This window comes from Empidonax traillii, unplaced genomic scaffold (assembly GCF_003031625.1).
Source record: "Empidonax traillii isolate 1590-97213 ecotype Southwest subspecies unplaced genomic scaffold, ASM303162v1 scaffold600:size394560, whole genome shotgun sequence".
Lineage (NCBI taxonomy): Eukaryota > Metazoa > Chordata > Aves > Passeriformes > Tyrannidae > Empidonax > Empidonax traillii.
This window is the reverse complement of record NW_020955793.1, coordinates 78,554-100,359: the sequence shown is the minus strand read 5'-3', so window position 1 is coordinate 100,359 and position 21,806 is coordinate 78,554. Positions and strand designations below refer to the sequence as shown.

At 36.6% G+C, this 21,806-nt stretch overlaps 1 protein-coding gene across 2 annotated transcripts in view; it reads right to left on the bottom strand.

Annotated features, from left to right (window-relative positions):
* PALLD (palladin, cytoskeletal associated protein) overlaps positions 1–21,806 on the bottom strand; it is a 200,921-nt gene that overhangs the window by 106,242 nt on the left and 72,873 nt on the right. For both annotated transcript variants that reach the window (XM_027898507.1, XM_027898508.1), the window contains 7 exons: positions 20,345–20,411; positions 19,680–19,785; positions 18,652–18,726; positions 16,545–16,686; positions 14,934–14,957; positions 5,792–5,911; positions 4,704–5,037 (listed from right to left, as the gene is read on the bottom strand). In XM_027898507.1, coding sequence (XP_027754308.1) covers positions 4,704–5,037; positions 5,792–5,911; positions 14,934–14,957; positions 16,545–16,686; positions 18,652–18,726; positions 19,680–19,785; positions 20,345–20,411 — 868 coding nt within the window. The remainder of the gene's footprint in view (positions 1–4,703; positions 5,038–5,791; positions 5,912–14,933; positions 14,958–16,544; positions 16,687–18,651; positions 18,727–19,679; positions 19,786–20,344; positions 20,412–21,806) is intronic.

The window sequence follows — 21,806 nt, the reverse complement described above, 5'->3', positions numbered from 1 at the left end:
AAAAACTTAAATAATTTGGTTGATTAACACTGAAGCTAAGCATTTCTGTGCTCAGTCCTTCCTAATTTAAACACTTACAACAAATCACATTCATATTTACATTGCTAGAAGTGGAGGGAAAACAGTTTTCCTACATGACATCTTCTCACCATCTCCCGAGTACTGCTGGTCTGCATAAGAAAAAATGTGAAGTGTTCAAAGCTCCTAGTGCAAGGGTCTGTTCTCTGGGCTTCAGGAACCTGGGCAGATTAAGGATTTATACCTGACTTTTGTATATTCCAAGGCATTAATCACTGAACTGTTGCCTATTCTCACATGCTCTTTTTCTATCCAACGCTTCCCAATATAATCTAAACATTGTCTAACTGCTTGCAGATATCAAACACAATTATTAAGGGAATAATAATTTCTTGCAGTATCTTTAAAACACAAGGCCTGTCAGGACATAAGAACTTACAAGTAAGCTCAATATTAAGCAAAAGGCTCTCAGAAAGATCAAGTTAATAATAATTTCAGTAGTGAGTGAAAATAGTAAAATAAACATTTTAATAAAGAGCATAAGAGATGTTCTAGAAATTACTAGCATCTTTGCAAAAACATCTGTAGCATTGATTACAAAACACAAGAAACCATGAAAGAAAACTCATCTGCTGAGGGATGGAGGCTGAAGTGACAAAAGAATCAGCTCAAGAAATAGTGTCACTTCACAACCAGAATGAACATACGTGCTTTTAGTTGAGGTCACAGCAGTGACTTTGATGTATATCAACCAGATTAACTCCGTATCTTTAGGAAATAATTTTAATTATAATCTCACCTTTTCCTTACTGATGTTACATACAAACTGCTTTCATTATGTTCATGGTTAATTTCTTCTGTATATTGTTATAAAACCAAAAACTTTTGAATACATTATAACCCCTCCCAAAAAAATTTTAGAATTGGAAATAATATAGCCATGTGTGTAAAAGAAAATGATCAACAGATTCATAAAGGTGAGAGACTATAACTTACTGATTTTCACATTTAAAATATATTCTTTTTACAAAATCAATACCTGTCTTTTATTTTCACTGCAAGAAAGCATTGCCAAAGAGAACTGCGTGAGATGGAATTAAGGAATTCTGACAATTCACCTTCACAGCATGTGTGATGCAAGCCCATGAAGAATAGAACTTGTCACAATAATACAATGAATAAAATGCTGATCATTCTACAGGGGTAGGTATTTCTGTTCTAGTTTTGAAGCTATCAAACATGGCAGTTCCTACCGGTTCCTTTTGAGTTTATTTTGGTGAATTAACTATAGAAAGAAAGCTATCACTACCTGCAGTTGATCTCTGCATCTGCAAGAGAGAAGCATCGAAAAGAATAACTCCCATTAAGCTTACACTCTTCTGGAATAACTCTCCAACCCAAAGAGGGTAAAACAGGAGACATCTGAAGAGAAGCTCTCTGCTCAGAAAACTCTGGCACTACACTGTAGTTACACTGAGTCTATGAACCTTAAAACGACAGCTTGTTACAAAGCCAACAAACATCACACAGGTACCTCCAGTAACCATAAGAACAACATCTTTTCTGTTACTGCTTTAACAGGCACGTGGAAAACGTACAGTAATACTAAGCCACTTGAATGGAAGCTCTTCACTTGAAACTATGAACAGGTTATATAAAGCTCTACAGGACAGTGTTGTGTCTTTTTTGTAGACATTCACACTGAGGATAATGAGGGGTCTAAGGCAGCACTTTCACACAGAGGCTACACACTGAAATTAATATTAACACCATTTGCCTAATTTTGAGAGATGCAAAGTATATGAAGATAACATATATTAATGGGGATCTTCTGAAAGATCATCCATGAATTACACCAATACTGACTAGAAAAGTCCAAGGCACAGTAATAGCTCAACCTCCTCAAATAGGCCACAGCAACAGAGATCAGAATTGTAGAAGTCAGGGGTTTTTTTTGTCTCAGTTCAAAAGTTCTTCCTCTCTTCTCTACAGAAACTCATGTTGCAAACAAGGCAACACAAAATGTTGTGCCTTTTAATCATATTTAGTATTATTGTGTTCTAAATTTCACTTTAGAAAAATATATGGCATTGAATGCTTTCCCAGCTGATTCTATATATACTTTTCCGAGAAAATTCTTTATATTATCACATTAAACTCCTTCAAATATTCTCAGTACCAGAGCCAGGGGATAACTAATATTGGCTTAAGGATTATTAAAGTGTCTGTAACCACAAACTGAATATTTTCTAGGACTTTACAAACACTTTCAAGCCTGAAAACAACTACAGTAACTCTCTCTAGCATGTCAGCTCGTGCATTAGATTGAATTGTGGTAAATAATTATTTATAGGTGTTGGTTAGAGCTGCATTGCCAAGATGCAAATGTATTTCATACTTCAAGAAGGTACTCAGTTTCTCCTTCTTGTTAAACTAAAAATAACAACAACAATAATAATAATAACAATAAACCACCAAACCAAACCCAGCCCATTATTCCCAAATGCTTTGCATTGCAAGTACTTTCAGTGTTGGCTGAATAAACTATTTTCAGAGAGTTCACAGCTAAACCTGTTAAGTAATTGATGATTCAAGATAAGCTTGAAAACAAAAGATTCTATGGGAAATTTAAAATCAACCTCAGACTTCATGAATAACAAAACTTGTTAATGGTATTCAGAAGCTTCAAGCTTTCTACATATTTAATACTAATTTAAAGGTTTAAATATTTTTTAAAAAGGCTATAATAAATGTGTTTGGTGTTATGTAATTGTTAGTATATGCTGGTTCTATTATCTAATACTCTATGAAAAGATGCAATTCCATAGATGAATTCTTTTCAAGAGGGATCATTCTCATGGTTGAGATAGCTACTTTACTACTCAGCTAATTTTAATGTCATTATTTTGTTCAGTTTGATTAGGGATGCAATTTTCCAAATGCCAAAAGCTTGTTTCAAGTCTCTGCAGTCAGAAACTTCTTTTTCTCCTCTTGTTGGCACCCTTTCCTTTCATTGTGCTACCACTGTGCTTGGGAGCAAATAGTTGGCTGAGGGGAAGGCAAGATTTCAATTTCTGACAGCGGCATAGAGTTACTCCAGTTTTCGCCAAGCAAAACATGTATCTTGACTGCAATCAAGATCAGCCTCTTGTGCATCAAGTGTTGTTAATGGCAAAATACAGGACTCAAGTGCAATTACACTAGGGATTCCAAGGTCATCAAGTTGGACATCAGTGACTGAAAGGATTTTCACAAGAGTATCCCTCTCACATCGCTCTGTACAATGTTCACTTCTGTTTATATGTTGGCTCTGTGTTTAAAAACAAAACAAATTTTGCACACATAACATTGAACATTATACAATGGCTAATTTTTTACACCACCTTCTTTCCTTTATCTCAGGCAACCTCACTTCTGGGAAAGGAAGCTCGGGGGTGAAATTTGCTTTTTATTGCTCTGCTGGAACTGCTGTTTCCTTTCTTCTCAAGGGGGTCTTGCAACAGATAAGCTGAGTACAGGACCACCCAGCTTATTCTGTATAACAAAATCTGTTGCCATTCTCAGCAACCTCCCTCATGTACATGCAACCAACACCATATATACTGCTATTTCACCACTGTCTTTCTAGTTCTTCCACTCCTCCTTTAACTCTACAGTTGTCAGAGATCACTTAGAATGACAAAGAGCAAGAGAAAGAAAAAGTGATGAGAGTAGAAAGGGAATATTGTTGTCTTGCGGCCTCAAGCATGTGTTTTTGTGTGTTTAAATTCAGCATGAGTGCTAAAAGAAGAGCGTTTTTATATCTCCAAGTTATCCTGTGAAAGCATGTAATAAAGCAAATGACCTCATTAAGTTTGAAGACCATGTTTCATGTTTCCTCCTAAACACATTTTTATAATTAATAATCCCTTCTATTGATGCAAATGAAAAAAGTAACATTTTAGTTTCTTCACCCCATTCCAAAAATTACTGAGAGAGATGGAAAAGAGGACTCTGCACAGTGCTAAAATCAAACTATAAGTTAACATTTAGAATAAGATTTTTCATGCATAAGTGAGGTATCGTTACTAACATAAGGTAAAAATGGTACTATAACTTTTTTCCACTTATTTCTCTCCTTTTTTCTAGAGCTGTGCCTTTAAAATTTTTAGTTATAAGAGAGCTATTGTAATCTGGCTGACAGCAGAATGAGATACAGGTTATATATAACAATGTAATAATGTAATAAATGTAATAAATAATAAATAATAATAAATACTAATAAATAATAAAAACATTACACACCTGAATATCCACTGACTACACAAACACAAGAATATTCAGAATAAAACCTGTTAACTAGTATTGAAACAGAAATAACATTCAAAAATCTCAGGCCACTATGATCTTTAGGTAGAGTGACTAGGGAAAAAAGGTACAGAGCAACACCCACTACCACAATTTCTCTTTTTGTGACTTCAACTTAAACCTCTCTAAAGACTTCCCCTTGAGGTAGCACTATGTAAAGAACACAGTTCTCTCTTGTATTCAGCTCTTTGGCATAAGTCACAGCAGCAAGAAGATTGTTCAAAGGACAGGCACAGTCATTGTCCATTTGTCTAACACTAAACTGCTTCAGACAAAAATTTGCTGTCAACAAATATCAAGTTTATAGGAAACAAAAAAAAACAAATAAAAATACTCACAGCTTTGGTTTGGCAAGCACAGGTGGTGGCTCCTTTGTGGGTGAAAGCAAGACAGCTGGAGGTGGGGTGGATTTATCACCATTTGGCTTGCTGTTAATCATTCCATTTACTCCATGAATAGGATGTATCCCATTTGTTTTTTCCTCAGACAAATTGAACTGTTGTTGAAGGTCTGTCACACCAGATTTTAACTCAGTGTTGTTTGCTTGGTGGATCTCTGTATGTTTTGTAGAAGGAAGCTCAAGACAGCTAATTTCAGCTGGAGGAAGTGATGGGAAATGATGGAAATCATCATCTCTTATGAGTGATTCATGAATAGAGCTTTCCAAGTTGGCTAAAAGAAACCAAAAAGAAAGCCTTTTCAACAAATCACAGACAAAATACATAGTATATATGTGCTGTATTTTCAGGTTTTTAAAGATGAAATATCTTTGGGTTTGTGTAGATATTTTTCTAGTCCTCCTATTGATAATTTATGCTGAATTAGATACATGATTGGCTATTTTCTTAGTTTACCCCATGCAAAAGGCACAACTAGGTACATTATGGATCTCTCTAAATCTATTTCAGGAATCCAGCCACTAAATGAGATTGGCAAGTACAGAAGCAACAGCTGAAACAGCACTTCCTCTTCATGGAGTTTCAGGATCATTTAAGAAAAAATAATTTAAAATTGCAATGGCAGCTGGGTTAGTCCATCCCACAACAATATGTGTGGAAACATATAAAAAAAAGAAACATGCCATGTCACAGTGTTTTATTTTACAAGAGGCATATGCCACCTTTGGTAGCATAATTTTATCTGCTTTCATTTTGCCTCTGCTGCCATCTAGTCTCAGAACCCTAATGCTTAAAAATATGCCAGGCTTGTGGCAGATACTTTAAAAATGTATTTCATACTAATAAAAATATTAAACCAGGAAATGAGCCAAAAGAAAGATTCAGCTTGCTTTATATGAATGCTCCAAGGCTGACAAATTCCCCTTATAGCAGTCATTTTCCACAAGGAAAGCAGATTGATAACTTCACAAGTAAATTAATTATGTACTATTTCTGATTAAAAACTCCTCTTTCCCTTCATCACATACCTGAGCAGACTACTAGTTGTGCACTGCTTGTTACTGACCCATGTTCATTTGTTGCCGTGCATGTGAAAATTCCCGAATCTTCAGGAAAAGTTTCTGCTATTACAAGGGTACATATCTCTTCTGGAAATAAAGAGAAGAATAAAGGGCATCATAAGCTTTTTAAAATAACATGTAATATTTTTGCATTGCATGTTAAAAGGACACCAGAAAGCGCTCCTTTTACAAGGAAATGCTGGGAGAACTGCAGGAGAGCTTCCAAAATAAATGGCTGTAAGGAAAATCACTTTGTGTCTGAAACAAGTACATTAATCAAGCTAAGTTTTTAAAACTGTCTTGAATAGTAATTTTGCAGTCACGAGCCTGTGCAGTAATTTTACACACTTAATATCTTCATTTTTAGGCACGGTAGTACTAATTAATACAAATCAACGTAGTGGTTTCCATAAGTAATTAATCCTTGCAAGCTCATTCTGTGTCTCTAAATACCTCCACCAGTACAAATGTCACACAATTCTTTCTTTTTCTCGGTTTAATACAACTTTTCAGATCAAGTTCCAGTCTCAGTAAAACCAGAAAGTATTTTATCAACACTTCCAATTAACTCTTCTGTATAGACTAACCAGAACGAAAAACTCCAGATGTATAAATATTCCTCTTATTCAGGGTTTGGGAAAATAATTTCTATCTCTGTCTGCACAGAAGTGAGAATGGATAAATGGAAAACACAGTACAAAACAGCATTCCTAGAAACTCTTCAGAATGCTGTGACACAGACACATTCTGTAGCTGCCTGAAATCTGTTATTTCTCCTTTGATAAGCCATAGTATATGCTTTGATTATACCAGGGCCTCTGCCAGAAAAGTTGTGTGGACGATATTAGGTTGGGTCTCACAGTAATGTTTTCTACATCAATTCTATCAATTTATAATGGGCACAATTATTTAGGCATATTTTTTTCCATTGTCTTTAAAGAAGTCACTTTATTTTATCTCTACTTCTAATGGTACTCTAATTTTTAAAAAAATTTACAGTGTAGCTAATCTAGTTAATCCTACTATTAACACATCATACTAAGAGAATTTTATACCTGGACAATGCTACATTGTGTGTTCCCTTAATTAATTAGGAGTTTTTTTGCTTATGTTGATTTTCTAGTCTCAAAACCAAAGCAGGGAAGTTTTATAGCATTCAGTTTACTTAAAAAAAACCAGAAAAGGGCATTTTGCAATTTGAACATTTACACACACAATCCCGCATATTATCACAAAATCAGATAATAAAAGCAAACTGGGAAGTGAGAAAAAATATTTCAGAATCTAATAACTTCCACATGAAAATCATTCTGTAGAGGAGCTTCAGTAAGGTCAACTTACTTCTTACAGTTCAAATAAGGAAAACATTCTCAAATAGTGCCTTTTGTGTGTGTGTGTGTAATGATGAACAACCATCTCATTCAGACAGTTTAAAAAAAGTTATGAAATTTTTCCAATTATAAATGACAATATATCAAAAAACTTCCTGTACTGGAAATGGGCTAAAAATGAATGACTGACTAAATATTTGGCACAGAGTTGTTTTTCAGAACATGCCTTTTTTTTTTTTTTTTTTTTTTTTTTTTTTTTTTTTTTTTTTTTTTTTTTTTTTGGCAACACAGATCAGACTTTTCTGTGTAGCTGCAAGAGGCATGTCTGGTAATACTGTAGCACGTTGGATCTTATCTGGCCCAGATGAAGATTAATGACTCATGAAAGGTCTTATCAGGAAAGTAATGGGTAACACAAGCTAGTTTTTGAACTACTGAGATCAGCTTTTTTTAGTCTTGGTGTGTCATAAGCAGTTGAAGCTGTATTGTTAACCAGACGTGTTTGCTCCTGGACTGAACTGACTCTGGGGATGCAATCTGATACACACAGCATACTAGTTTCCTGTTCATTTAACAGCAGAATTCTGAAAGCTGGGTACTTCAGAACTGCAGAAGAAGATCACCCCACCAAGCTGAAAACTGCTCTTTGAATGAGGGCAAAGGCACTGTAAAACACAGGAACCAGCAGAATTCCCATTTTCCAAACAGCAGAGCTAATTAACGCATAACACTCTTCCGGTTTTTTAAGTATGCAAAATGATAACATGAGAAGAGATAATCTTCACTCTTCACTGATAAAAGAATTCTAATGGATTCTACAATTATGTGCTTTTTTCAAGTAGGTATATTTTAAAATTATACACAGTAAATTGCAGCTATCTTTGTAAAAAAATTTTGAAAGTAAATTAATGATGGAAATCATCAGAGTTTAAAATCCAGTCTTTTCATCCAGATGAGCAAACTGCAACAGATTTGTTATCAATCATAAGAAAACTGTCTAAACTGAAAACATAATAAACGTAAGAACAAATCAAAAGGCAGCTTGGGTAAAAAGCATGTGTGAACAACATATTGCCTCTTCTTAATCAATTTTCCTCCTCTAAACCAAGACTCAAGGACCTCCAGGTCCTTGCTAAAAGGCTTACTTCTATGGAAACCATAGGAATAAAATACTAATTTGGCAAAAGAAAAGTTCTTTAAAGATTTCCTTAACACACTCTGGATGCATAGTGCTCGGAGTACTTTTCTAGCTTTATATCCTGACTTATGTAATTACTTTTCTTTCTGTTACTGTGCTAAGTAGAATCTGAAGATTTGAAGTAAATAATGTCTGTTCTACTTCCTGGCAATCATCAGCTGACAAATAATTTCATCACAGAAATGTGTTCCAGAAAGCAGCTCTGAAATGCTGTTCTCAGGGCCCTAAAACATATTTAACACTTGACTAAATGAATACAAAAGCAGTTTGTTCACTGAAACATGTAAAATGCTTAGGCATGCAAGTACTTGACTGTTCTGTCAGTCATTTAGAAAGAAAGATTACATTTTACAGAGCAATTCTTTCCCTTTGTGGTTCACGAGCCCATGAGGAAGAATAAACTTTGTTAAGAGAGAAAACTGTTGCATTTTAACAAATTTCATCACTGGTAATGGGTTTACTCAGAATGTTTCTTTGTATTACATTAAAGGTAGAGTAGTTCTTACATCTGCAACTTCATCTCCAAATGTGACCATTAGCTTCCTCTGCTGTAATGCACATACAGTTTGGGGAAATAAATTTGGTCTTTTGTTAGTAGTTGTTCATCACTATGCAATGAACAGAGCTATTTTCATAGATGTAGGTTAAAAGCCGTAAGTTTTCTGATACACAGAGACAGTGGGGAGTCACAGTGGTGGTTTCCTGGTAAAAAGCCAACAAAACACAGCTCTGCCAACTTGTAGACAACTTGTCTCTTATTCTTCCTTGTATTCCCCAAGCCCTTAGGTGCAGTTTAATGGCAAAGCAATATGCCCATCAGGTAACTCCTCATCTAGGTATCTGTGTATCTTTTATATAAAGAGAATGGGGAAATGAAAACAGAGAAGAACTGAATATGCAAGTATATATACTATAAATAGTAGTATAGCAGATCTGTAGATGCCTCAACTTGCAATAACATATTGAAAAAATGTATTCAATGAACCTATTTCTGATGATCACTATTGCATACACCTTTACCCAGTCAGGCAACAGTTCTGGCTTACTTAACAGGCTTTATGCCACTCAAGGAATGAAGAATAAAGTTTTTAGAAGATGCACAAAACTGACCATGTTTGATAATATCTTAAACATCACTTGGCAAATACTGAGAAGAAAATGGAGCAACAGCAAATTTGATTGTGAACAATGCAATGCAATGTAGTTTTAGGGTATAGAGCCTAGGTTACCATATATGTAATCAATAACCAGGATGTCAGCTATCTAGCCAGTTTGGCTACAGTAAATAGGAATACTGTTATGGTAACACAGACTTTAACCCCTAAAGCAGTGTTCAGGTTTGAGGAGAAATTAGGTCATTTATCAGTGTTGAGGAAAAGTTTATGTTAAAGCCTACACTAAGGCAGTTATGATGCTGTAGATGCCTAAGCAAGCAAATCAGGTGTATATGTCAAAGCTGAAATCAAGGTATTCAGCAACATAACTGTGATGATTAATGTGCTCCAATAAGCTTTAAATGTTTACAATTGGAGAGGAATAACAATTTATTTTTTTAAATCACATCGTATGAAAAGATCAGATCTTTGCTTCAAATTTGGAAGCATTAACAAGCAAAGACAGTCGTAGCAGTCAGACTTAAGATGAGGTCACTGACAGGACTAGAATCCTAGAGGTGTCCTGGGAGTGCAGAGTACAATGGAAAATGTAATTGACAAGCAATAGCATATAAGTTGATCCAAAGCCACCTTTAGTGAAGGAGAATTTTAGCATATTTTCAGTTTTTCTCTTCATTTGGCATCTTGAGATATGGCTCATTGGAGATTGTTCTCTGCAAGCCCTTTGCTCCTCAGCAGTGAAAGAGGGAGACAGATTCTTTTGTTTCCACTAAAATATGCAAGGATGCAAATGCAAGTTACCATGTTTTGAATTTCATGAGCTACTAGAAAGATTATTTTCTTTGTTGAACATACACAGTATTCTGCTTAAGGAAAAAAAGCATGTATATGTGGCAATTCCCTGGCAATTTAAGCAAAATTACTTCATATAGTTTTCTTCTTACATGCCATTAGACAATCGTTCTAATGTAATTCAATACGGTTTGTGGCTGTCTGCAGACAGCTGAGTAATGGTCAAAATATCAACAGCTGGCAAGTGATTCCATGGGATTTTTCATTCTCAGGCAGCCTTTGAAGGATTCAATCAGTATAAAGTCAAAATATCCAAGAAAGAAGTAAAGAGCAGGTACTTTGACAAACTGTGATGTTGTGATGTTGGCTTTGAGTAATCTGACTAGCTATTAATTCATAAAGCAGTCTGCAGAGATTTGTGATGCAAACTGATTTCTGTCTAGACAGAAAAAGGAGTGCAAAACACATTAGAGTAGATAGAATGTACCAAAAAAAAAAAAAGGGTAGCCAAAAAACCCCGCTTGTTTCTTAATTTCTTACCTGTATGAGTTCATGGAACATTTTCCTTTTAAATCATTAATACTGACCTATCAAAGGATAGCTGATGTTATTGAGTGCTATACAGTGTTTATTGATGGTTGGACTTAGGTTGACAACCTGCAGTTAAAGTCACACTACAAGTTGTTACAATTTACGTAAAATTCTCTGGATGCTGATGTGTTGGAAAAATTTTTAGAAAAATGTCTGTCTTTCAAAATTTTGAATACTTATCTAGCATGCACACTTTTCCCTAACAACTTGCACACGTATTCACTGTCTGCAGTTGTGTGTTTGCTTATGAACCATTTCCTCTGCATGCTTTGTTTAGTCTGGCTCCTGAGAGTATGAATTACATCACAAACCAGTGCTGTACCTATTACGTTTCTGATACCCACAGCCAGCTTCCTGTTGTAGAAATTTTAAGATTTTTCATGATGTCCTAAAAACCAGTGTTACTTCTTACCAGTATTACTACTAATATACAAAACATTTCGGATTATTTATGCCAAAAGGAAATATTTACATTTTGCCCAAACTTTATTTACATTCCCTTTGCATGCACAGTGTCAATTCCTATGCAAATAAGCCAATAAGTGTACTGTCATTAATTTTGGTAGTGAGTAAGACACTGCCCTTTATTCAATAGGGCTTAGTAGATAATTGCATAAATCTTAAGGGATAGTACTTAGCTCAATGCATCCAGGGAGAACAAAGTATCAAACTGAAATTCTTTCATACATTTTGGGTAGCAGGAAGGTGCTCATAAATATATGTTGCGATGTAATTACAAGCATGAAAAAAAAAAGAAAAATCCAACAACAAACCAGTCAGACTGCTGTCAGTTATCCACTACAGTTATGTCTATTAAACTGCAACAATACAGATACCAAAACAGTGTTTTGAGGTGCCTTCCTGTTCTTGCCATGACGCCTACTTTAATAATGGTATGAGATACTTTGATATTAAATAACTTTTCTGTACTTGGGAAAAGTCAAGAAATGTACCTTTTATGTAAGAATCCACTCCCTAGTACTCTCTAAAAGGCTTCAGTTATCTTCTCCCAGGGTCTGCAAGCTAACCAAAAATGGGGAGAATATTCAGCACTATGAACTTGATACTGCAGGTAGGTGAGAGGGCTGGCAAAGCGATGACATTCTGGGATTCAGAATCTCACCTTCTATTTCCTGTTGTGGGTAGTAGGTATGAAAGAAGTTGATAGTTTTGTGACCAAACATGAATATTCTTACTTCTTCCTCAGCAGTGTCTGTCATATAGGCTATGCAAACCTTGCAACTAACATCATGAAAATTACTTAGTTATCCACCAAAAAACATCAGCTAGCAAGAAGCATAATATATGGTTTCCTTTGTACTTAACTATTCACACAAATGAATTTGAATCTTTTGTTTCTAGCACAACAGTGCTTCTCCTTTCTACTAGATAACACCGCATTCCTACTCTAAAATCTTTACTTGACTGTTGTAGGTTTCTGTGGCTGGTTTGGGGGGGGGGGGGGGGATGCGCTACAGGGGTGGCTTCTGTTAGAAGCTGCCAGAAGCTTCCCCTGTCCCATGGAGCCAACGATAGACGGCTGCAAAACGGACGTCCTGCTGCTGGCCAAGGCCAAGCCAATCAGGAGTAATAGTAACACCTCTGTGATAACGTATTTAAAACAGAGGAGCGTTGCACAGAAGAAATTCCAGCCAGGGAAGAGCAGAGTGAGAACATGGGAATAACAACATAAACACCAAGGTCAGTGCAGGAGAAGAAGGAGGAGGAAGGACCCCACGGAAGCAGAGGGAGGACTCAGAGCTGTGGCCCCTGCAGCCTGTGGTGCAGACCATGGTGGGGCAGCTGTCCCCCCCTGCAGCCCACGGAGGACCATTGAGATGCAGAGACCCCCTGCAGCCCATGGAGGAGCCCATGCTGGAGCAGGATGGATATCCAAAGGAGGCTGTTACCGCTTTGGAGGCCTAGAAGCAGCAGGTCCTGCAGGAGACAGACCTGTGGCCTGTGGAGAGGGAAACCCATGCTGGAGCAGGTTTTTTCCTGGGTAGGACTCGTGGCCCTGTGGGGGACCCACATCAGTACAGCTCATCCATGAAGGGCTGCACCCCATGGAGGAGTGACCCATGGGACAGCAGATTGGGAAGAACTGCTGCCCGAGGGATGGACTCATGTTGGAGAAATCCATCAAGGACTGTCTCCCATGGGAGGGGCCCCATGGGAGAAGGGGAAGGACTCCTCTCCTGAGCAGTGGCAGAAACAACAACTGACTGTAACCCCCATTCCTCATTCCTCATGGGGGGGAGGAGGGAGAATATGGAAGGAAGGAGGGGTGGGGGAAAGGTGTTTTTAAGACTATTTCTCACTCTTTGGCTCTTACCCTGTTAGCAATAAATTTAAGTCTTATCTTGTTAGTAATAAATTTAAATACTATCCCCACTTCGAGACTGTTTTGCCTGTGAAGGTAATCAGTAAGTGACCTCTCCCAGCTCTTATCTCCACTCAGAAATCCTTACCTGGTTGATTTTTTTTTTTTTTTTTTCTCTCTCCTCTGTCTAGTTGCAGGGGGAGAGTGAGAAAACGACTTTAGTGAGTCCCTGGAATCTGACCAGGGTCAACCTGCTCCATTCACCTAGCATTATGCAACTTATATTGACTAAAAAGGGTGAAGAGGGGGAAAAAAATTACCAAAACTAAGCAAACAGTATTCATAACTGTGAGTTTTGACAGAACAGTTTTAAATTGGATATTAAAAAGAAAAACCCTAAGATATGCTAGTAAATTTATACTTCTTAGAAATTTTTCTGTAAATTTTCAGTCCTTTCAGATACTATCTGTCATGTTAAAGGACGAAGTGAATGCAGTTCAAGTGACTTTGTAGAAAAGAAGCTCCTAGTAAGAGTGACCTAGATATACTAGTGTTTTCCAACACTCTTCTTTCCTTCACATGGCTCACATTTCAATCCTCCATAAATCAAATCATTCAGTCACATGAACTCAGGGCATCAGGTATTACTTGAGGTGATGATGTTGCACCATGTTGCCATGACTAATCAGTATTAACAGTTAGGATACAGCATGTGTGTGTGTAATGTATATGTATTAATGGACATGAGGTAAAACAGGTATATAACAATTTTGTAAGAAAATGAGTGAATAACTGACAAAGAAAAGAAACTTTTCCCCTTTCCCTCATCTCATTTCCATGAAAACTAAAGGAAAGCTGCACTTTTCCTAGATTTAACCCTTCACTGCTTTTTCCTAGTCTATATGCTCATAGTGCTACTTTACAAATATCATTCAGCTACTAAGTCTGTACTGCCTGCCAATACAACGCTTCAGAGTATAAAACATCTCCCCATTGCTAAAGTCCTTCAGTTCAGAGACGCTCTTCGGAAATACCCAGATCCTAGACAGAAAACTTCTCTGTTTTTTTCAACTTTGTAGTTAAAACTGTCTCCAAATTCAAGAGTATTCAAGCACAACTGGCCACCCTCTTAAAGCAAGGTTTAGACCATATCGCTGTCTTCTACATGTTGTTTGACTTAGAAATATTAAAGAAACAACATTGTCATTCTTTTAGCATCCACTTACTATTCAAGAAATTACCTCAGCATATAATGATGTGTAACGGGAAAATGAAGCAGAGAACACCTGTATCTGGAAGAATAATTTTTACTTGCTGAAATCTAGGACTTTTATCATGTGAATAGGCTAGAAAAATTCAATGTTGAGGTGTAGGGGTGTTTTTTTTCAGGATCATATTTTACTTGCATTTAAAACACTTCACATCTGTCATGAAATTCTTATAATTTGGGCAATGGAATTTTGTGGGACTTGTTCTTTTTCCTCAGTACATGCAAATTGCTTGTTTTCTGAGAAAGAAGTTTGCTTCAGAATTTAAGCTGTGAGACTCTCCTTACTGGTCTAAAAGGAATTTACTGTTTAACTAATAAAGGAATTGATGTAAAGGACAGAGTACAGTATGGAAGGTGTGATAAAGTAGCATTGTCTTCAAGGGGGTTTCATTTTACCAATGTTCGGCAAATACACTTTTCTATTTATGGCTTCAGTACAAACTCAAAGAGCTAGTGAATAAAGAAATTATTTTTTCATATAATTCTTACCAGGTTCTGTTGCAGATCGTGGCTCTGTATATCACACCACATCACAGGAAGGGGAAAGAAATAAGAAAAATTATATTAGAGATTACATCAATAAACATCAGTATACTGAACATATTATACCAAAATACTGTAAATAAGTACATAACTGTGCAGACACGTTATGAAATCAAGGAGATTTAAATCGTCTGTCAATGCACTAGTTCAATTATTACTTCTAGCCATTAGCACTGAAATGGGAAGAAGAAAGGACTCTATCCAAAACTGAATCCTGAAAGACTAATGATCTTTCTCCACCTTGTATCAAAGATAGCCACTTCTGATTATTGCCAGTGCCGGTTTTGGCTGAGTCCAGCCATGCCAGATGTGCTAGAACTTCAGTATGAACTGGAGTCAAAGGCAGACAAGTGGTATGCCAAAATAGGTATCACTAATGCGTTGTTTTCAATCCCTTTGGCAGCAGAGTGCAGGCCAAGTTGCTTTCACTTGGGGAGGTGTGCAGTACATCTGGCATTGACTGCCCAGATGTGAAAACAGTCAGAACCTCTTATATCTAGCCAGGCTAGGAATAAGGGGAGGAGTTAATTGCAATGTTAAGCCCAGTGGTCTGGCCCAATGGGACCAAGGTAGAAGACTGTAATGGAAATACCTTTAAATTGTTGTAACTTGTGATTTGAGATGTACAGCATAGGAATGACCATACCAGGAGCCAGATGAACTAGTGGAGTAGAAGCCCTCACAAGAAGCAGTGCAGGGGCAGCAGTGACCTGACCTGGGCTTGCTTTGGTTCCCAGTAACCCTGTGCAACACACCACCTGTCCTGTTCTGAGGAATCACCTCAACAGATGGAGCCCAAAGTCATGGACTAAATGAACTCAGTGTATGTCTTGGGAAATTTTACAGGAGTAATGCGCAATCTATGCTAATGGTATCTGTGTATTACACCAAAGGATGGGAAGTGGGGTGATGATTAATGAGAATCTACTGGGTAGTGTGGGATCTGGACATGGTGCAAATGGTATGGAATAAGGGGTGAAGAATGTGCTGGTTTGGGCTGGGATAGAGTTAATTTTCTTCACAGTAGTTGTTATGGTGTCATATTTTGGATCTGTGCTTAAAATAGCATTGATAATTGAAAGATGTTTTTGTTGTAAAGGCCTTTTCTGCTTCTTGTACCTCCCCAGTAGTGAGCAGACTGGGAATGAACAAGAAGTTTGGAGGGGACACAGCCAGGACAAAGACCTGCACTGATGAAAGGTATATTCCATACCATATGGCATCATGCTCAGCATAAAGAACTGGGTGAAGAAGGAGGAAGGGGGAACATTCGTAGTTAGGGCATTTCTCTTGCCAAGTAACTGTTACACATGATGGAACCTTTCTTTCCTGATGATGGCTGAACACCTGCCTGCCTGTGTGAAGGGGTGAACAGATTCCTTGTTTTGCTTTGCTTGTGCAGCTTTTGCTTTCCCCATTAAACTGTCTTTATCTCAACCTCTGCATTTTCTCACTTTTACTTTTCCAGCTCACTTCCCCAAGACACCAGGGGAGAGTGAATGAGCATCTGTGTGGTGCTCAGTTGCTCACTGAAGTTAAAAAATGACATTGCCTTACTTTTTTGGAGAATTCTGAAGTCTGGAGAATCTTGAATTTCAACACCCTGTCGAAACCACTTAACATGAATTGGAGGGAGTCCTCTGACTCTGCATTCCAATACCACAACTCGTCCCTCAGTTGCTGTGGAGTTTTGTAGCTCCTGAAATATAACAATCACAATTGAAATGAACCAGGAGCATTTCTATTTTTAAAACCAGTCTTTTATTCCCTTTGTAATTTAACTTAATTTTATTGTGTCATTACATTTTTGAAATAAACATTTTCTTTCATTCTGATTAAATTTAATATACCATGTATATAGTTAAAATTATTGAATAGGTTATTTTGAAATACATTTTTAATAAGACCAACAATAGAACAGGTGTAGAAGTATTTAATTCCTCAGACTATCACAAGCAGATCATTGCAGTTGTTTGGTATGTCCCAGTTGGCTTAAGCCAGTTAATAATGGATTTCAGGGATAAGAGATATCAGCATTAGCAAGAAAGAACAGAGTTTTGATTTCTTTGGCAGTTTCTGGATGAGGGATAGATTTCTTCTGTTTCCCTTACTTGGAAGTTGCCTACCTCCTGACCTTATAGTAATGCATTTTCTAATGCCTTGCACTTCCATTATTCACTTTCCTGTGGTACCTTCAGGATGGGTGGAGAATTATAGGGGAAAGAATGAGACCTTTCTTGACATGAGAAAGGAATATGATAGAGCCAAGCTAGACAGTTGTGGAAAGCTGGGCTTACTCTTGCTTGCTCTTACTCCTATCACTAGGAAAAACTATTTGCTATCCTATACTAGTTTTTAAAAAAATGTTTTCCTGAAGTAATAACCAGAAATACTTTCTATTTTTCATTTTGAGTTCAGCAAATAGTGATTAAAAAATAAAGTACCACTATTGAAATGATGGTTTGAGGCACAATGAAATAATATTTTCAGCTGAAATTGTATTTGATAGATGAGGGGAAAATAAGCCATCCTTCTTTTTGCTGCTACTTAATTCCCAGTTCCTAAGTTTGATTTGTGAAGATAAATATTGACTTAAATAATTATCTGGGAAATACTGAATAAAAATTTTCCTTCTAAAATGTCCACATATCAGAAATAGTGGGACCAGCAGAACTAGGAAAATGACTGGTCCCTTTACTCATCACTGGTGAGGCTGCACCTTGAATCCTGTGTTCAGTTTTGGGCTCACCACTGCAAGAAAAACATTGATGTGATGGATTGTGTTCAAAGAAGAGCAATGAAGCTGGTGAAGGGTTCAGAGCACCAATCCTGTGAGGAGTAGCTGAGGGAGCTGGGGCTGTTTAGCCAGGAGAAAAGGAGACTTGACCGGACCCTATTGAGGTGGGAGTTGGCCTCTTCTCTCAAGTAACAAACAACAGGACAAGAGTAAACGTCCTCAAGCTGTGCCATGGGAGGTTTAGATTGGATACTGGGAAAAAAAATTTTGACTGAAAAGCTTGGCAAGCACTGGATCAGGCTGCTCAGGGAAATGATTGAGTCGCCATCTCTGGAGGTATTTAAAAGACTGTAGATATGGCATTTAGTGAGATGGTTTAGCAGTGGGCTTGGCAGTGCTAGGTTAATGGTTGGACTTGGTGATCTTAAAGGTATTTTTCAACCTAAGTGATTCTATCATTCTTACCTTACATTTTACAATTCTCCCCAGTAAAGTACTGGTTTTTTATCTAACATACCTGCATGGATTTTTTTTTTCTAAACCAAAGTTAAAAAGCCTGTGCTATTTGTTCTTGTCTGTAGATTAGATAACTTGTTGTGAATGAGGATTTATCATGACTATGATATGTAATTGGTGCCTACCTTGCTATATTTTACAAAGATTTGTCAATGGAGAACAGTCATAGGCACAAGACACACACAGAATATTCACGTAATTCCGTCAGTGATTTTAAGAGGGTAGAATGCATAAGAAATCACTGTTGCAGTGAAGAAATTTTTTCTTAGGAAGTCATTAATACTGAAAAGGATAATGAAAACTGTAAAATTTCTAACATTATCAAATCTTCCTGCATTAGGATATATAATGTTGATATTTCCTTCTGGCCTACAGGAATATGATACAAAAATCATGATGGAGAAAACATACCTTTGTAAAGATAGGTGCAGAATAGATAGGCTTGGGTCCATCCAGATGGTGTAGGTATGAAGTAGGGCTTTGAACCTACAAAGCAATGCAACAATGCTATCAGATAGAAAGAATACTAGTTTCAGTGATATGGCCTGCATATATCTATGCAATAATGCAAACTCTCACATGTGCAGTTTTATTATGGTGTTCTCTTTCTACCACAATACTTGAGTGACATCACTATTTCACACCTGTAATATTTCTGAAATAAAAATGCAAGCTCTGAAGGTTTCTATATTTCCAATGAGATTTTTGTATCCAATTGTCTTTGCCTGGAAGTATTTTGAGAGTTTGACTCCTGTTAATATCATTCAAGTATATCCTCTGCATTGAAGCATTTTTGCCTCTCCTGATACTACTCACCTTGACTGATACTGTGATAAATAAATCCAGATACCTAGAAGCTTATCAAGGATAGTTTAAGGAAGGGAAAAGAATTTACCATGTAAAGACTGACCAAGATTTTTATTTTACTTGTATTTTATTATTTATATGAAAACTCTAAGTCAGCCACAGTGGCATTAAAAATTTAGTACAAATGAATGAACATTGGTTTTCTGTATTTAACTTCTAGATAGTAAAATTTATTTTTCTCCAGAAGGCCCAGAGAAATGACAGCAATATTAAATTTAATAACAAATTTAAAACTTTTGCTAAAAAGTATTTTAGGCATTAGTTTGTATTACATTCTTTTCAGACTGGAAATATTAAGTGATAAACTCTGTAATTTTCATCATCACTAGATTTGTCTGATAGTCATATACTATGTTGATACACACTGTATAAGAATCCATATTTATATTTACTTTCATGTCCCATTCTCTGGATATATATTTAATTTTTAAAAATCATTATTCTTAATATAGTAATGTAAGTTTATAGTTCAACAGTATAATTCCTCAAAATGACAGTTTTTCAGGAGTAACAAATTTTAAAAGAAAATATGAAATACTTTTAATAATTTAAAAATTTGTGTCTAAAAATACCTGCTGACTGGGCATAGAGATAGGTTGAATTACAGCTGTGGTCACTCCAGATTTTGGTGTAGAAGTTCCTATTGTTAAGGAAACAGAAGTGGTTTTCTTTTGGGCCCTGAAAAATAGAGAACAGCAACCACTTTATAAGATATGAAATGAGAATGTGTTAGTTTGGGATCCATAAGCCACCTTATATTTTCTACATATTTAAGTATGTCATTATCAACTGAAAAGATTAACAATGGGGGAAGCTTGAGTAGAACAAAATCTTTGGCTAATTTACACTTTCATGTACAATAAAAAGTACTGATTTAAGATACTAACTAAAATGTATTTTGTTTCTTTAATTGTAGTCCTCTACATATTTCTTTGGAGACATTGGATTAGGTGATTACTAATGAAGACTTGGTTAACTTCAAGGTACTTCTGAATATGAAAAGTTGATATCAACAAAATTTTTGTCAGCATAAGGCCAGACTTCTCTGACAGGATAAGCACATTAATACAATCTATAGTTAAAATGCTACACATTTATATCACACGAGGGAAGTAGAAAAGACAAGACATACACAAATGTACCCCAGATGTTTATTCAGATCTTGAGCTACGAAAGACTTTCCAGTGTCCCTTATTAAGACCATTTGCACAACATTGGTACTACATTGCACACTTACTGTGGCATAGCTCCAGATTTTGATTTGAAAATTAAACTTTCACCCTCTGAATCTGTAGAACTGGCGCCTGGAAAAGAAAGTGTTTTCAATAATCTCATATTCTTTTACTGATTTATTTAATTTTCATATTCCAAAGAAAAAACTTGGACACCTTTGCATTTCCTTCAAGAATTGAGAACTCTCTGTAATAAACTACTGCAAGTTTTTTATCTGATAAAAATTGTAACTATGCACTTTAGACTGTTACAGAAATCATAACCATGCCAATTTAACTGCAAATTGCTTTCCCTAGACTCCTAGTCGTCTTCCTGCACACTGAAGCAAATATGGCCAAAGAAGAAAAGAAAATGCTGACTACTACTGCTGTACTGGAAATGTATAATTTTATTTACTTAAATTTTAAAGCTTAAGCAAACATATGGCTTATATATAGATAACAAATCTTCAACCTTAAGTAAGAACAACTCAGTGTACCAAGACATTTTCAGACTAAACTTGCTGTCCATGATCTCCACATTCCAGACTATTTATATTAACCTACATATAGCATTTATGTACTGCTATTTCTTGCCAGTGGAAGTCTTGATATATGTGTTTGGCAGTGCCCTGAACTCAAAGAAAAAAAAAAAAATTATTCCCTTTGTCTTAATTTTTCCTAACAACAGATACTTCACACAATTATTCAAAATATTTATGCAGTACAGCAGTGCAGCACAAATCCTCAAAGAATTTGTACGTATTTATGGAAAGCTGTATTTGTAATACATATCATAAGCAATTCATAGTCACTATGCATAGTATAGCATAGACTGATTCCAGTGAAACAAAGCTTGGACTGAGATACTCAAGCACCTTATTTATTTACAAAATTTATACTACAAAAAAATCAAAGCAACAAGTAGAACAGGTAAGGTAAGAAGAGGGACTCAAACGTCAAGTCATCAAAGTGGGTCTACATGAAAGTATTTCTTGAGAACAGAGAGAATAACCAGGTCTTGTGTAGCTGGGTCTGCTGCACAAAAGAAAGTGCATCAGTGTCATTGAGACTATTAATGTACATCCTAGGGTAATGAGGGAGCTGGCAGAAGAGCTTGCCAAGCTGCTCTCCATCATCTTCCAACGGTCCTGGCTCACTGGGGAGGTCCCATATGATTAGAAGTTGGCAAATATCACCCCAATCCATAAAAAAGGATGCAAGGCTGACCCTAGTAACTACAGGCCTGTCAGCCTGACCTCGGTGCCTGGCAGAGTTATGGAGCAGATCATCCTGTGTGCAATCACACAACAGCTACAGGATGGACAAGGGATCAGACCCAGCCAACATGGGTTTAGGAGGGGCAGATCCTGTTTGACCAACCTGATCTCCTTTTATGATCAGGTGACCCACCTGATGGATGAGGGAAAGGCTGTGGATGTGGTCTATCTGGACTTCAGCAAAGCCTTTGACACTGTCTCCCATAAT